Here is an 18,262-nt window from a genome sequence, read left to right on the forward strand (position 1 = left end):
AGCAAGAAAGTCAATTAATAAAGAAGTAGCGGTCATTAAAACTGGAATGAAAAGCAAAGAAATAAAACTTTTTCTCAAAAATTACCAAAATAAACAACAAACAAAAATTAACATCTGATGCAGTTATACGGATGGATGCTTCACATGCAAGATATATAGAAGGAGGGGATGCAATAATACGAACTTACTTGTCCCATTCGCATTTCTCGAGAGAAGTCGTCCGGTTGAAAGAGGCGTACTAGGTCCGGAGCTTGGTCCCGGAACGTCCGAGGAATTGGATGCGGTACAAAAATCGACAGGCTCGCGAACTGACCGATCCATCAAAGTACCATCGGGATAAAATTAAAGTAAAAACTAACAACGCAATCAAAACTATTGTAAGGTCTCACTGTTCACCATATGAGAGGTTAGTAAACACCGGTGGATTCGCCGCTAACCGTCGGGCAAGAGTTTCTCCACTAACCCTACTTCGCCAACGACACAGTTGTGAAGATCATTTTGTCGTCTGCTATGAAAAGCGTCGTCTGTCGTGGCAAGAGGGGTCTTCGGGTCAAAAATTCTCCCTCCTGTGCTCGAAAACATCGTCCGGCTGACATCTGGTATCGGACACCGCGAGCCGACACGAAATCAGCTGACACACGATGTCATCAAGACATAAATAAGTATAGATGTTCTATTAAATACTGTGCACAAGTGTTCTTTAATAAACAAGCACACAGTTCGCCGTAGAAGAAACATCACAGTCTTCGGCAGCTGTTTAGTGCCAGCGATAACGGGTTTACAGTTAAGGAAGTGAAAGTCAAAGGAGAAAAAAAACACAAGTCCAACACCGCGAACAGGGTCGTTGTGTAGTTGTTACTCGTAGCACAGACCTCGTGCGACTGCTGCTTTCCCCTCCGATCAGCGTAACCTCGTCAACAACATCCTGGCATAGGTGGCGCTCGACTCGCAGCGCTCCTTACTAAGGAGATGCTTTCATTTGCATCTTTTTAACATTGCAAATGGGATGAAAATTAAAATTTACGCCGCCTAAGCCAATCAGATAAATTAATCTTTGGCTTCTTGTTAATGAGGCTGCCGTTCGGAACCGCAAAGACACGAGAATCGTGCGATCAAGATTTTTGATTTCGCGCGACAAACAGCGACAAAATCCGCTACTTCTAGTTTTCATTTCGGAGCGCTTTTCGATAACTTAACTTCATTTAAGTGCCCTCGTTATGAGTCAGGTGCTTATTTACAGACAAACAAAAATTCAAAAAGGCGCCTCTTCGCGATGGAGGTAAATTCAAAAGCGTGGGTTAAAAATGTATTTCGTGAACAAGATCAGTTATCGTTAGACACTCGAATATTTTCTTTTTTTCTCCTCTTTGACGTTATAATTAGGAAGGAAAAAAACCCTGAAAAGGAGCAATTAAAGCATTCTTTCAATTTGGCAGAAGAATAAATCCGTAACATTTTTGTTTTTGCAGTTTATACTTTTAAAAGGATAATATTTTTCAAGCAATAATATTTATTTATTGTTTTCTTTCTTTCTTTTTTTATAAATTCAACAGCGTCAAAAGTTACCTTCTGGAATAAGACAGAAAATAATAGCCACAGAAAGGATTCACTTTCAACAACGGGTCAAACATTAAAATGTGCCGCAGTTGAGAAATTGCAGACAAAAAGTAATATGGTTTTCGGAGCCTATCCTTAACACCTAGTTCAGTGTAAAGCTGTTAGCCGAAATCAAAAGTGACAGCCGAGTAGAGGACTTACAAAAAATTTTTACCATTGAAAAATCGCATTTAAGCAGTAGCGTACATAGACTTCGGTGCGCCTCCCCCCCCCCCAACCCCATAAGATTTTTTTTTAAACACAGTGTTATTTTTTCAGGGCGTGCGCCCTCATACCTCTTGCCCTCGTCGGAGGGGTTACGAAATGCTATGTAGGCCACTGCCTTTAAGGACTATGGGGCACACGTGTCCTTTAAGTTCAAAAATTAAAAATTAATGATAAGTTATTGTTTTAAAAATATACTTTTTTTTTTTTTACATCGCTAATTTTTATACTTTACCGCAAAACTTATGGCCCTCAACGGTTAAGCTAGAAAACTTTATAACAGAAGATCCAGATTTAAAGATTAGATTAGATTAGATAAAGCAAAAGCTTGCTAAAACAAACTACAAAACCGAAATCTAAGCAATACGAAAATTGCTCACACACAGGAAGTAGTTAAGGTAGGAAAAGTAAACAATTGTGGAATAAAATGTTAAAACCGAGATCTCTTGTGAATTTCAATATTTGCTAGTTACATTTAATCGGTGAGGTACATTATTATTCCAGGTGTTTTACAGCAGACATTTTGAGAAAGTAAAACAAAATTATTTCCATATGTATCAAAAAAGGAACATGTTTGCTTTTTTGAAATTAATGCATAGAAATAGACGAAAGACACAGAGGGTGTTTTTACGAGGGGCCACAATCTTAAGGTAGGATGAGAAATCGAGATTTTCCTCCCCTCTTACAATACTGCACGGCAAAAAATTATAATAAATAATAAATAAAAATAATAATAATTAAATAATAAAATAAATATTACCACCATGTCCCCTAGCCCCCACCATTTTTAAACATAGCGCTCTTCCTTTTTTTTTTCTTCAGATTTTGAGTTTCATAGCCATTATATATTTATTTGAAGGGGAAAGAAGCATTATATTAACAGTTAACATTCTTTAGAGGGGTTAGAGAGGTGAAAAATTCAAAAGAATGAACATTTGTAGAAAGGAAAAGCGGGGGAGACTCATAGTGCCTATCCTTCCTAAAATATTTTATAAAATCATAGAAAACAATTTTTTTTCCCTGGATTTTTGTTTCACACTTTGTTCACTTATTTTTCGGAGTAAAACAAAGGTAACTCACTCCTATGAGCACCATGGTTCGAAAGAATTTTCACACTGTATTTTTTTTTTTTTTCTCTTTTCCAAAAAATTTTTCGAAGTATCGCATGCTACGAGTCGCATCAAATATCTTAAGAACCTTCCCATATTATTTATATTTATTCAAGTTACATCCACTGATACAATTGAAATCAAACATGCAATTCAATATGCTTACATCATTAATGTGTAGTTAGATGTCTGGGAGTGCACCACCCCCATTGTTTATTACTTCTTGATATAGTGGTACCGGGCTCATTGGAATGAAGCTAATACTCTGGTTTCAAAAAGAAAAAATTAAAAAAACAGAAAAAAGTTTTGGATAAATTTTAAAATTTTTCAGAGGGGAATGCACTCATGAGTCTCCCTCCTTCCTACAAAATTTGATGCTTTTGAACTTTTCACTTCTCTAACCCATCAAAAGAATGTTACAGTTAATATAATGCTTGCTTCTCCTCCAAACAAAAATAATGGCTATGAAACTGTCGAAAACTGAAAAAAAAAATAATAATAATAATAATAATAAAAATAAAAATGGGGGAGGGGGGGCACTATTTCCAAAATGGGGTGGGTGATGAGGAAAAACGGAGGTCATATTTGGATTTAGGGAGTCACTTTACATAAGAATCAGCAATAATAGTGACAGAAGCATTTTGAAGTTTTTTTTTTTTTTTTTTTTGCCAAGCAGTGTAACGCATGTAACAGTACTCAGCAGCAATACATCTCAAATACAGCGTTTAATGCCTTGAAATACATTCCTATAGATTTAAAACTGACCAAAGGATACTTTATAAATTATAAAGCAAAATATAATTTAATTCCATTAGAAAAGATACATGTACTACTGATACGAAATCAGAAGAGTTACAGGGGCCACAAACTGAAATTCTGATTGGTGTCAAGTTCTTACTTTTCTACGACGTCATAATACTTTACCATACCAACACGATAATATAATTACAACAAATACTATTATTATTGCTTAAATTGAATAACCAAGTACTTTAACAGAAACATTTTAGTACTCGATTTTATTGTGTGACATGAGATTTCTGAAACATATATTTAGAGAAATAAAAAAGAAAGAAAATTTCGCCATAACTTTGAATCTTAATAATAGTTTAATAAAAAATGAGTTCTAAAGATATAAAATATTTGATTAATGTGTCTATTTTTCCCATACCAAAACCATAACTTACCATTTATATTCAGTAAAAAATTTAAGGAATTTAATTAAAAATTATCCAAACAAGCGCAGTTAGACAAGCAGTAATTTATGTATTGAAAATTATCAGACTATTCGGTTTTATTCAATAAAATGTTTATGTTTTCTAAAACAAGGAAATAGCTGCAGAAAACCGCATTTAAGTTATTTATGGTAGCTTTGGCACAGAAGAACCTTAGAAACTAACTCAAAGCAAAATCTGATAAGACTTATCAGTTTGGTACTTTTAACCAAGCAACTCATTCAAAAATTACTTGCTGTTAAGATTTGTGCAAAACATATAGCATGTATTCAAAAACGACCAACATATTATTTCCCTAAATAATAGGACCTTTACCAGGACACAGTAATTCATTAAATTGAAAAAAAATATGTTAAATGAACTTCCTCAAACTATAACACATAAAGAGGTAAATATTAAATGTAACGAATTCAATTGATGGGGAAAAAATACATTTTTGTTCAAATGTAAACTTTAAAAGAATAATAAATTATTTTTCTTACAAAGAAAGTAAGAAATATAGTCAAGCGTACACTACAAAAACATTTGAGTTGTTCAAAATGCTGCATGTGTCGCAATAGCAGAAGTGAGCGTTACGTAAGAAAATTAAGTACATGTTAAAAAATTTATATATATATATATATATATATATATACACTATTAGCCTATAAAAATGTGTGAAAAATCTCAAACAATATTCATGTTAACGAAATTAAAAGGATATAAGATTAAAGTGAAACTGGAAGCCTTCTTATTAAGAACTGCTTTCAGTCAAATACAAGGTCAAATTACAATTAGATCTGATCTTTTTTACAATGAATTAGAATCAATAAACGTTATTTAACACATAAAAGGAAATTAAAACATTATTAATTAAAAAATTAAAATAAGGTCATATTGGAGCTGATCTTTCGTACACTAGTTGGGATTCAATTATTTAAGGATATCCATAATGAGTGCTTAATATTTAACAAAAAAGTATGAGAGCTCTCTAGTACTTTTTTTAATGCATAAATAGTCTGAAGCCGTGTAAAATGTAAAAATTCAGAAAAATGTAAAAATCAAGAAGAAGTGATGGATCTGAGCTCCCGTGAGCTCCCACTCAAGCCCTGGTTATAATGCTAATGAAGCTTAAGTAATAATGAATTAAAGTAAAGGTTAAATAGAGGCTTTTAAAAACACACGTAGTAGGGAAAAGTTAAAAAACTCGAGAAATAATGCATTAAATAAAGGTCTCATACACTAATAAAATTAAAATAATGATGAATATTTTTTAAAACGTAAAGTAAAACTTAAGTTACTAATTTTTTGCAACAGCTAGGTCAATAAAAGTTCATATTCCGTATATTGCGCAGTCAATATCAACGACCTCTTATGGCGTATAACGACTAAATCTAAGGACTTTGGAAAAGACTTAGAGGCGAGAACTTGGATCGAGTTGGATTATTGTCTAGACAGTTTAATTCTTAGTAGTCTCGCACTTGAGATTTACTGATGCCTCACATGTGTGAACATGAAGAACTACATGATGCGCATTAACTTCCTTTAATGCGATTTATGTCAAGTGTTTTTGCTGTCATCAAGAAGTTGTTTAGGTTTCTACAAGTTGTTTTGCAACTTAACAAGTGGTTTTACGAGTTTTATAATGCTTCAGCAAAGCAAGTACCGTTCGAATGTTGTAAAAATAAAAGCTTGTCACTAAGCGATCTTAAAAAAGAATTCGAAAGAATCAACAAAGAAACTACAGGACAGCATAGGAAATAAGCGTACTGCATCGCAGTTTGCGATTCAAAAAGTATGAAAGATGATACAATATCATGAATTGCATCGAAAATTTTGCGATGCAAAGGAAAAAATGAATATTTTTGAAATGTGAATGACAAAACTAGATGTCGATGCAGTGTACTTAATGATTTTAGATGAATATTTATTAATGAAAATGGTTTAATTATTGTTTTTTAAGGTAAAAATTTAATTTTTGAAATCTTCATACCCTAAATATTCTTGTATTTGTAGAACCACCCATTAGCACCATTTTTACTATTTTGTAAAAGATAAGTGATAAAAGTTTGAAACTTAAGTCATTGTTCAAATTCTTTTAAATGCACACATAAATGTTGCATTTCTTAAAACATGTTTGTTTTCTTGTTGAAAATGTAATTTAGCAATATTCGTAAAGCTGCTCCTCAATTTTACAGAACTGCTCATCCAAATGAAATGCGTATTTCGCACACTGTTGCAAGGAGAAATATTTTTTAAAGGAAAATCTGACGAAAAAGGTTTACGATTCAGCACACGCCCGCTATTCCAAAGTCTTTCAAGGGAGCCGGGCAACGTCATATATTCAATACATTTACTAGGAAAAAACAACAAAATACATAACCGCATTGTTTTTAAAATCCAGGTTTGAGGGGGGGGGGGGCGGGGGTCAGGCCCGCAAATAACGAGCCTTACGCAGCCGTTATTATAACACCACGGTTCATTTATCCAACTTCTATAACTGACCCATTACAAACGCCTTTTAAAATCATCACTATACCTTACAAACACGCAAACATCGGTCCGACATTTTGTTAGTACATTAAACTGCGCAAAATTGGTAGTACCACACTAATTAGAAACTGGTCACACATTGGTAATATAATATCGGTAAAGGAAACGGTTTTGTTTCACAATATTACTGAATCGCCATGGAAATGCTATACGATGCACTTCTTAAGTAAGAGCAACTATTAAGACGTTATATCATACATTTTTCAAACGAATGATCATTAATTTTCAACTGTCCAACAAAAAATCCAACACATATTTTTCAAACTCAAACCATTGCTTATCATTAGAACCAAATTCCGACCGTTAAAGGATAAATCAAATGAACATTGTTATAAGTATTTATATATATATATATATATATATATATATATATATATATATATATATATATATAAAATGGTTTTCGTTTCTAGTCATCTGTTTGAAGCTTAAGTCACGGGTGAAGAAAGTATGAAATAAAAAGTTAATTGCTAGTATTCTCATTAAAGAAACAGACGTTTGTCGCAATTATCAATGACATTCGAAAACCACAGCCCCTGCATCCAAGCTCTCGAAATTCAAGCATTCAAAATTAAAAGGGTTAACAACCCCCCCCCCCCCGCTCTGAAAACCCTTGGTTTTAACAGTCATTGTCAATCCAAATATGGTAATTTGTATACACGTAAGGATTGTTTTGACCAAACAGAAGGTACTATCATCTGGCTGGACTAGTAACTAGAATCAACACAACTTCGAAAATTTAACAATAATTCTATCATTTTTACTGATGTAAAAAACTGCTGATGAAGAAACTTAAATTTCTATACATTGAAATAAAATTTTACACAAAGATTAAGATTTTATCGCGTTCTCACAACCTTTAGAAAAGTCATTGCTTGAAGTTGAAAACTATTTTTGAAATTTTACTATTAAAGTATTTTTAAAGAGAACGTTCACCCCTTCTTCTTCACACATAATGCCATCAATAGGTACAAACTATATTTAAAAGAAAAATATTTTTTGTTGAGAAAAGATATAAAAACATAAATAATAAGAATAAAAGAATAGTTAAGAGAAGCACCGACTAATCGGTAATCGGCAGGAAAAATTTGTTTTGATTAAAACTACTATAAGTATGCATAGAACAGGAAACGATGCAGAATGAATTTATAAACAATGTTTTTATTGTTTAAAAAGTAAAGTATGTTGTTGCGAGATGGTATATGCATGCTTGTCTTGGTTTTCCTTGCCTCCCTTTAAACTTTTGAGGAAACACTCTTATTTACCAAAAAAAAAAAAAAAAAAATCCAGTTATTGTATTCGCTTCTAATGCACATAACTTGTTCAATTGTGACACATTTTTGCGTGTATGTTTGAATTTTCCAACCGAAATTTTAAACTTTGATTTCAATTTCCATGCATAATCAAGTTTAAGGAGCTATCATGTATCAAATATCAAAATACAAAGTATTACCTTTCTGTTTTTTTTTTTTTTTTTTTTTTTTTGTATTTTAAAAAATATGATTTGAACGTGTTGCAGGTGTGAATGAACGGTCACACCGCAAAACTTCACTATTCTTTAATACAAAAATCTTTCTTAGATAGTTGTTGCTTTGTATTATGATACATAATGGTTTCTTATATTCGAACGTATAATAGTTAAATGCCAAAGTTTAAAATTAAGGAACTAAAATGCAAATATATACGCTACGAAGTTACACCCCTACAACTGCATTAAGCAAAGTGCGACATATATTTTACAATTTGTTATAAAAATTACTACTTTTCAAGCAACAAAATTGTTATTATTGTTTAATGTTTTATTTAACATTCGTTATTATTGTTGTTTTAAACAAAAAATGATGATTAGAACAAGGTAATTTACTTTAATTAAATTTTACTGCTTATTATAAATGCATACTACATACAATGTTCTAACATGTATCATGGTTCAATCCTTTTATTCCACTATACTACCTTTAGCCTATTTTTTTTTTTTAATATTAAATTATAATTTTCACAAAGTTTCATTTAAAACAAATTCGGTATTAAGTAGCCTACTACTAATAATAATAAACTTCTAAATTAAAAATATCTAGTGATTATAGGCAACTACGTAAAATATTTGAAATCTCATTGTCTAGTGAACATAACGTAATTTTATTTATAATAATAAGAAAACTGGAACGAAAATGAAGAAAAAAATCTTCAGTCACAAAAGTGAATAAGATATTAATTTCTGAAAGATTCGAAACTATAAATTAAAAAAAAAACCGCAATAGTGATTTAGGAGCTGCAATATTAAAAAAAATAACTTCTATTGTACAGGGAACACTAAAAAAAGGTCCAATATGGGGAGCAACCATTATCGTTTATTACAAAGCAAATTTTAATAGGAAATAACGCAGGGGGGGGGGGGTGCATACATATGAGACTAAATTTATGTTCAAGCTATGCACTAAAATACCAATTGTTAAATCATAAATTAAAAATATATGTCTCAATATTTTCCAGACATCTGGGCGCGATAGCAAATTTGTGATTAATTTTATATAATCCTTACTCAAAATGTATCTTAACATGAAATATCAACTTTCTAAAGAAATTGTAAAGAATAAGCATTTATATATGTTGTGAGTGATTTTTTACGTCACATCCGCAAAATGTACACATTACTATTTTTCAAAATAAAAAATTCTTTTAGGCGATTAATACTTTCTGTTAAGATACCCCCATAAAGGGTTACCCGTATTCAAGCATGTAAGAATTTTAAGAAAAAAAGTAAAGTTCTTTGCTTAAAGTACAAATACGTATGTACGGAAATTCCACATCTGCAAAAAAGGATTGACCAATATAGATAGGTACTTTGATAGATATAAGCATTAAAATAATGCAGTTAGGTAAGTATAAGGAACTAATTCAAGAAAAAAATCAAAAGGCACAGTGGAGCTTAAAATGAGTAATTTTAATTGCGTGTAATGAGAGTAGGTCACCAAATAGTTTAAATATTTTATGATTACCATGATTATGTAGCTGAAATTTTATTTTTGAAATATGGACACATACTCAAATTTCAACTTAGCATACCTCTAATTGGCATCAATGTCATAATTGTATAAATACATTTCCATTTTTAACGTAAACATAAGTTAAATTATATTAAAGCTTGCGTTATCAAACTTAAGAGTTTTCAAATGGTGTACTCAAAACAAAAAAATGCTTAAGGAAAAGAGCATTGGAATGCAAATATATGATGAATTTCTGATTACTAACTTTATGAGAGAAATTTTAAAATTTTCTGAGTAGAAATAAACCTCTTCGGAAAAGCATCGAACAGTTTTTTTGACAAAAAATGTTCACGTTTTTTTCCTCTCACCATTCCCATCTCTATTTAAGATTTAGAGAAAACCTCACCAGCGCAGAATAATAACTGCAGTACTTATACCACAAACGTGTGCTGTAATTACACGGATTTTATTAACAAAAAACAAAAAAGTACACCTTTTAAAATGTTCTAAATGCAGTGGCGGATACAGGGGGTGGGTCATGGGGGTCATGACCCCCCCCCCCCCCTAAACCGTCGACAATATTATGAGTCCACATTGCGTTCAAGCACATGATGAATAAAAGGCTAAAGATTTCAGCAATTTTTTTCAATTCATTATATTTCTTGAAGTAAATATTTGAAATATTGCTTCGTTTCATTGCTTATGAAATTAATTAGTAATGTTTATGATCTACTAAGTACCTTATTCCAGGCCGATTTGGTGCTTTTTATGGAACCCTAGGCAGTTTCAGAAATTTTTGGTACCATAACCGTAAGTTCGTTCATAGGTGGGAGGGGTCATTCTTCAGCATGAACCCCCCTAAAATGGCAGTCTGTATCCGTCCCTGCCTAAGTTTACGACAATTAGTACGAATCTTGAATGCGAATTTTGCCTCAAATTCCACAAATAAACAACAATTTCAATGCACTTTTGTGAACACACGAACTTTAAAAAAATGAAAACATTAAATGTGAAACACGGCTGCAGAATTTCAATCGTTTTTTTTATTTCCTACAAAAAAAAACTTTAATCAACCTTCCATAAAAGAATTCTGGCTGAAAAATTTCCACCAATTTACAAACAAAAATGAATACACGATTTTCAAAAAGCGCCAATGTGCTAAATGTGAACCTGTGTATTTCCCCCCGTTTCAGAGTCCCCCCCCCCTCTTGTTTCTTTCGTTCGGTTTTTAAATCGCCAAAAAAGAAGAAAAAAAAAAGTGGGTTGAACTAAGCTTTTAAGAAAGGGTGAAACTTCAATATAACAGTGATCGGCAAATGATAAACGATTTGGAAAGAGTCAAGAATTTTAAAGCCACGCAACACTAATGAAATAAAAGAAAATTTAGTAAGTGGTTTATACAAGTAGTTAGAATATCGAATAAAGAGATAAATCAAGTAACGTATTCAAATAAAATGATAGAATTTATTTTAAATTTCTATTCTTATAACATTTAAAGATTTAACAGAACAATCAAAACCGAAGAAACAAAATGTGTTTGTTAGATTAACATAACAATAGACATTGGAAAAAAGCGAGCAGAGTGATAAAATAAAAATCTTAATTCGCATTTTCATCAGAATTATTCAAAGTCAAACTGTTACACCATTCCGAAGGAAAAAAAATAACAATAGCATTTATTTCAAAAACTAGTTAAAAACGCGTCAATTTTATAAAAATATATTTTGCCTGTAAATTTCAGTTCGAGCTAGTACTCAACTCACATTACAAATGATTTAACTTGTGTATCATAAGGATTTATTTAATGAACTCAATTATAACGGAAAGCTTTTTAACAAAATTAAAAATATAAAGGTTTCTCAGTATAATTAACATAATGCAAACATTATTTTCTTTGTTCCTTTTGGCTTTGAAACTGAAATTACGATCACAAACCGATCCTAAAAATTTATTCTAATGCAGCATGCTGAATACTTCTCAAAAACAACGAAGAAATCAATGCTGTTTTCAAAAGCCTACTTTAAAGACGGACTAAATAGAATTCAAGTGATACTCTTTAAATGTGAAACATTTCTTAAGGATTTAAATGTTTATTTCTTTAATTAGTATTTAATTAATCATTCCTTACACTCAATTAGCATCATAGAGCGATAAAATAAAACACTATTGTGTTTGAACAATAAGTTTTTCTTTTCATTTTTAGCTGTGCACTTGACTTTAAAACCAGTTTTTTCCAACCGCATAAGAATCAATTACAAACACACGAACGAGTAATTACACAAGAAGCTCAACACGGATATGATTTCCATCTATGAATAAACATGCTGGAAACTGAATGCTGCCATTAAAATATAGAATTATCACACGTCCGTCGATTTAGCAATTTTACTGTAGATTTAAAATCACCTTTTTCACTTCATTTCGTCTTTTGGTGCTTTAAACTATAAGTACACACGGAAAAAACCTTAAGTCATAAAAATGGAAAATTATTCCGGTCACTAATGCTCCACATTAAAGAGCAGAGCGTGGCGATTAATACACCCGGCCGTGATGACCAGATTTATTTTTAATAAATGTGATACGAATCGTGATGTCGGTCTTAAGGACCTACAGCTTGCAATAATGGATTTGATTTAATTTCTCTTCGTCATACGTAAATTTAAACACGATTTCATCATAGTCAAGCACGCATTTTATTATTTCTAGAAATTGCAATAAAAATTAATGATAACTTGGTGGCAAGTTGCAAATACAACAATTAACTCACGCTGCAAATCCTTTAACTTTAGTGATAATTTCCGATATGAATTTTTCCAATAGCAACGTAACCAGTTTTGACGGAAAGTCCAACCGTTTTCGTATATGTATACATAAATACATATATTATACATACATATTAAGCATAGGTTGTACATTTTTGGTACGAACTCTTCATCGCTAGGTGAGTTTTAACTATTTTTACTTGACTGTTCCTACAGTGACCGTCTCAACATGGTTATATGCAGAGAATATCGACCAGTCTGATTCAGAGGTGGATAATGATTTTTTTCTTAGGTATTCTCTTAAAATATTTATTTACAGAATAAAGAGCTATTCTACGTCATTGTAATGCATGATGAAGTTTAACATTTATAGCTTTGACAGAGCATTTTGAATTTCAACTTGATTTTTCTGGTATCCGTTCCCAGAGATCTCCGAACTCAGATACATTGAGTTTAACGTCATAATCTTTTTTGAAGCTAAATATTAAATTTCTTAAACTATTCAGCTTAAAACGGCCGTTTTAATGTCAAAAAATCGAATTATATCGTAACAATGAATGTTGGCTACTCCTAGTTACCTCTAGATACAATGGTTTTAATATTTGACAACGTATTAGCCAATGCTGAAAGTATTGGCCCTACCTTTTCCACAAATAAAATCTCCGGTGTACAATCTTTCCTTTCACTTTTTAAGGACCATTATGGAAATGTATATACCCTAATTTCATGTTTACTTTATGAATTTACGAATTAAAAATTTCATTAATTATATACATATATATATATATATACATATTTTTTTTCATGTTATTGAAACCTCAAAACCATAATATTAGCAAAAAAAGTTATAGTTTAAAAAATACTATTCTTTTTTATTTTTTTATTTTATTTATATTAAATTATTTATTTTATTTTATTTATATTATTTTATTTTATTTTATTTATTTATTTACTTTTTGAAAACAACGATACTTTTAATGCTCTACTTCAGAGGTTATTGGGCTCAAAGGATTAAAATGTCCATTTGAAGTTCCCTACATTGCACTTTGCCTTTATACAGAATGCTTTCCATTATTAGAAGACTCTCCCTGTAGCGATCTCTCGTTTTGACGATTACTTCAAAATGATGACCTTATGAGGAACCTTCATGACTGAAAGGAATTCTCTTATGCAATGCATTTTCTTAGATTTCTTAGAAAATAAAAATTTTAAATACAAAACAAAACTTTAGATTTTTATGTTTGAAAACCTGAACGTACTTCTGGTTCGTAAATACAAAAATATGAAGTAAGTTCTAGCAACGCATGTCAACTGCTTCGACAATCAGGGCAAATATATCAAACATTGGCGATGGCTTTATGATGTGAAAAAAATCACTGAAAGGAATTCTCTTTGTTTGCTTATCATAATGAAATATTTAAAATGTATTTTTTCATATTATTTGTAGTATACTCAACCAGTAGAATGGCATCACAATTCTAATGAGTATCATCTAAGTTCCAAACGACTTTGACTGAAAAAATTACTAAATTCTGCTTCAGCTAGATGATCTATATTTAAAGAATCATGTTGTTCTACATAACACGTAAACAACACAACTATGTCATCATAATGGTTGTTAAATATTTTTAGTCCTTCCAAGTCTCATTAAAACAAATTCAGGTTTTTACCAGTTATAATATCGCATTCTGTGTCGTTTCAAACGGCATCATTGACCTAACTATAACAAAAAGGTAAAACATAAGGTAAACACACCAGTAGTGAACAGTACTTTAATAATGGCCACTTCAATGTGAAGTATATTTTTAAACTGAGGGTCTACAATATTAATTACCTCTCTTGAAACTCAATTGAGCGTATTATAGCCCAACTCTTCCTTTATTGTCCCATTTTCTTAAAATCCCAGAATTTCAATTTGTACAAATTTTTATCCATTTTTTCCCAAACCTCAAATTTGATCCGTCAGTGGCCAATCCAAAATCTGAAAAATTTCAGTAGTTGCCATCGAACATTCTCCCATCCGAAGAATTTACATTACTTTAAATTCAAATAACTAATAAATAAAATTGATTCAATATGATAGCTACATTAAGTACCAATACAGTGAAACCTGTGTAAGTTGACTACTTGCAGTGCACTACTTTAGTGGTTAGCTTAGACAGGAGGTCATTTTATAGAGGTTGATTTATATGACATAGGACTAATTCTGTACCTGAAAAAAGCGGTCAACTTACAAGGGTGGTCAACTTTACAGGTTTTACAGTATAAGAAACAGAATCTAGAAATCGTTCTTACTGTTTTGAGTTGAAAATACTATATACATTAGGTTTAGTGTGGGTAAAGGGAAACATACTTATTATTGGAACAGTTAGTAATCCAACGTTGTGAAGCACAAAAATTGCAAAACTGCAATAATTTTGCAATTTTTGTGCTTCACAACGTTGGATTAGTAACTGTTCTAATTTTCAGCACAAAGGTATTTATTCATTATACTTATTATTGGTCATTTCTTTCTTCAAAGTATATAAGTAATCTTCAAGTGGTCACTACTAAAGCACTGGTCACTACTGGTGTGTTTACCTTATTGATGTATATTTTTCCTGATTTGCTGATTTTTATTTAAATGTTATAAAATAGCAGATGATAAGAATATTACTCGAAATACATTTGCAACCACATCAGTTTCTCGATACCCTTTCAATACATGTTAACAAGTGCCTTTAGCATACATTAGCCTATAAGCAACAATTGGAGGAATAAATATCCTTAACAAAAGAATTCAGTAAGCAGGTATCTTCTTTAAGCAAATTACCGATGCCCCTTGAATAAAGAAAATATTAAACAGAGATAAAATAGTTCGTTACTAAAATGTATTCGTAACTATAAAAATTATTTAAAAAAAATAATTTAATGCATCACGTAACATTGTATAATATTGTGTGAGTATGGGGTACTTTTTTTTAAATTAAATTTTCATATTTAATTTCAACGGTATCATAATATTACCATGGCCTTTAAATAGACGAAGTAATTTCTTAGAATAAAAATTTAGTACATCGGGACCCCGTTATGACATCTAGTATTTTAGATACCTAAACTAAGCATCTTTATCGTATTAGGTTAGGTATGAAGTGGAAATATTAAGGATGCATTAAAGTACATTTGTTTCTCCACATTTTCGTACATAAAAGGGAAATTGACGAAATTAAAAACTTACAAGATATAAAACTGATTTATAGCATTTGAAATTTTTGGATCTTATTTAACTCCGTAGTTCCATACTATTTTTCATAGAATTACCGAAAATGTGAAGCACTCGTTGCCAACGTAAACTGCACCCAGTTTTTTTTTTTCGAATTGAAAACACTTTAGAAGAAACGTTGTTAAATCTATAACTTTAAAGAAAAATTTAAATTGGTTGTTTCCTGTAGTCCGCGACTAAGTATAAATAGAAGAAATGAATACACAAAATTACGCTTCGAAAAATATCAGCTTCAGTAGTTTCATACATAAAAAATAATATCGACTAGCAGCACAATCAAAATTTTCTTCTCTCTGAGTGCGTGGGAGGAGGGAGGGTAGTTTACGGTTTTTAATGCATATATATATATATATATATATATATATATATATATATACACACACACACACATACACACTAGAGTTTACCATCTGGTTTAAAAGCAAGGGTTACGGGGGTTACCCTCAAGCCGCTCCTCTTGCTCCTAAGATTAATACAGCAACTTGTTTCACACACATAAATTCGGGTACTCAGAATAAATGTACGCTAAAAAATGTGACCCCAAGACGATAAAGAACTTAAAAATAAATTACAGATTATTTCAGCTTACGAGCTTACTTTTCTGTACCTAAATATTTGCTATAGAAAAAATATTTGCGCCATGAAAAACACCTCATCATGATATACCTACTACTTCAATATTTTTTTTTCAGCGTAGTAGTTATAGCTGGAAGAGATTACGTAGTTATCTACAACTACATCAACTCAATGAATAGAACAACCTAGAAAAAAAAATTCATTTGTATTCGCTTAGGTGTAAGAGATTACTCGGATTTATTTCTAGAACATGTGAACTTCGAGAGCGGGAGATATATTTTAATACATATTTTTTCAAACAAAAGAAATTACGTAGGTAGGGCTTGATTACTGAAGTTTGAGCTTCCCTCATAATTTTCCGGGGGTCCAAAAATGACTGAAAAACTGATTTAAAATTCAAGTTTCCGTTTTGAAACGCATTTTTAAAGGTATTTTTCCCCAGAATGATTGCCAAACCAAGAGAAAATGCTTTCAAAGATAGTTACAATGTACTTTTATTACATTTAATTAATTCGGGTCAGTGTATTGTGCGACCATAATAAATCTGATTCAATAACAATCTGTAGAATCACAGTGCAACCATAAGAATGTTAGTGTGAGGGAGAGAGAAAAATACTAAATTCTGCTAGGTGACTTTAAAAATTAATTTGTAGCATTAGTGACTTTTGTATCGATACATTGTCGCTTCAAAGCAACAGTAAACTATCCTACTGTTGTTCTAAGGCGACGATATGTAGAATTGCAAAACATTTTCCTAAACTAAAGGCCGGTGGCACCGAAATGAGACTGAGTTTTCCCTAACTTTAGAGGTTAATCGGGCATTGTATGTAGGATTTGGAAAAGGATAGTTTCAAGGATGGATTCAAGTGAATTCAAATGATTTCCATGTATTTTACTGAACTTAGTAAACATTAACATTCACACTGTCTGCAATGATCAAATCGTATACATCTCTACGCCAAAAGCTACAAAGAATCCTTTGAGAAAGAAAAAAAAATGGTTTCGATTTTTAAATTATTTTAAATGGCTATGGGGAAAAACTAAGAACATAAGATAAATATGAAGCAACATCTTGGTTCATTCAGGACTATGAATTTTCCTTTGAACTATTCATAGACTGAAAAATATTTTAAGGAGTATCTGTTGAGCTATAAACCCATCTACTTTTAGACTTGCCTATCAACAAGCTACTTTTTTCCTACACCATACAGGTCAATATGAAGCCATTTATCACTCAATTTGAGCATTCCTAATGCAACATGAGGAACAATCTCTTCGAGTGTTCAAAATTTTGCAAAGCTCAGGCGAAAGTGTTAGAAACAGAAAACAATTGAGAAACTTTAGGATCACTCTTTGTAAAACTGATATTCTTGACACTGAATGTTTTGTTCCATTAGACGAGCTATATCTAAGCTATTTTAGGACTGAACATTAGTAGAATTATTTTACTCTTAATGAGATAAATTATAATTTCTAAAGTATACAGCACGTGAAAAACTGCACATTTGACAGCAAGGTAATGTGTTAAACCACTAATTATCTGTAAGGTCTTGTTAGTTACTTATGCAAACTCTTCTTTGACAATTTCGCTTGTACATGACGCTTTCAAATTATTGTTATTGCACTGCTTTATATAAAGTTAGCGTATGTTTATGAACAAAGTTTTTACACCTAGGAAAACTTTAGACTGACGAAACTCCAAGTTCCTTTTAATTATTAAATGCTTGAAAACTTTGTGAGTGAAAAGACGATATGCGAATCTTTCTTAAAATATTTTCTCTATAATTACTTAGATATGTGATTGATTTAGCTTTGCTTAATCTTATAGTTTTGATGGCTTATAAGAGAACAAAAAAAAAAAAAAAAAAAAGAAAAAGAAAGAAAGAAAAACTAAAATCAGTCATGGTTTCAAAACCTTTCGTGTCCATGCAAATTGTTCCTTTTCATAAAAGTGCGTTGATACAAATTTGAAAATTCA

The 18,262-nt window shown here is 31.3% G+C and overlaps 1 protein-coding gene and 1 long non-coding RNA gene across 4 annotated transcripts in view; one reads left to right on the forward strand and one right to left on the reverse strand.

Annotated features, from left to right (window-relative positions):
- LOC129231379 (NGFI-A-binding protein 1-like) overlaps positions 1-716 on the reverse strand; it is a 163,423-nt gene extending 162,707 nt beyond the window's left edge. For all 3 annotated transcript variants that reach the window (XM_054865678.1, XM_054865677.1, XM_054865676.1), the window contains exon 1: positions 189-716. In XM_054865678.1, coding sequence (XP_054721653.1) covers positions 189-321 — 133 coding nt within the window. In that variant the 5' untranslated portion in view covers positions 322-716. The remainder of the gene's footprint in view (positions 1-188) is intronic.
- Positions 1-18,262, forward strand: part of LOC129231380 (uncharacterized) — a 90,344-nt gene that overhangs the window by 45,499 nt on the left and 26,583 nt on the right. The window lies entirely within an intron of this gene.

This window comes from Uloborus diversus, chromosome 10 (assembly GCF_026930045.1).
Source record: "Uloborus diversus isolate 005 chromosome 10, Udiv.v.3.1, whole genome shotgun sequence".
Lineage (NCBI taxonomy): Eukaryota > Metazoa > Arthropoda > Arachnida > Araneae > Uloboridae > Uloborus > Uloborus diversus.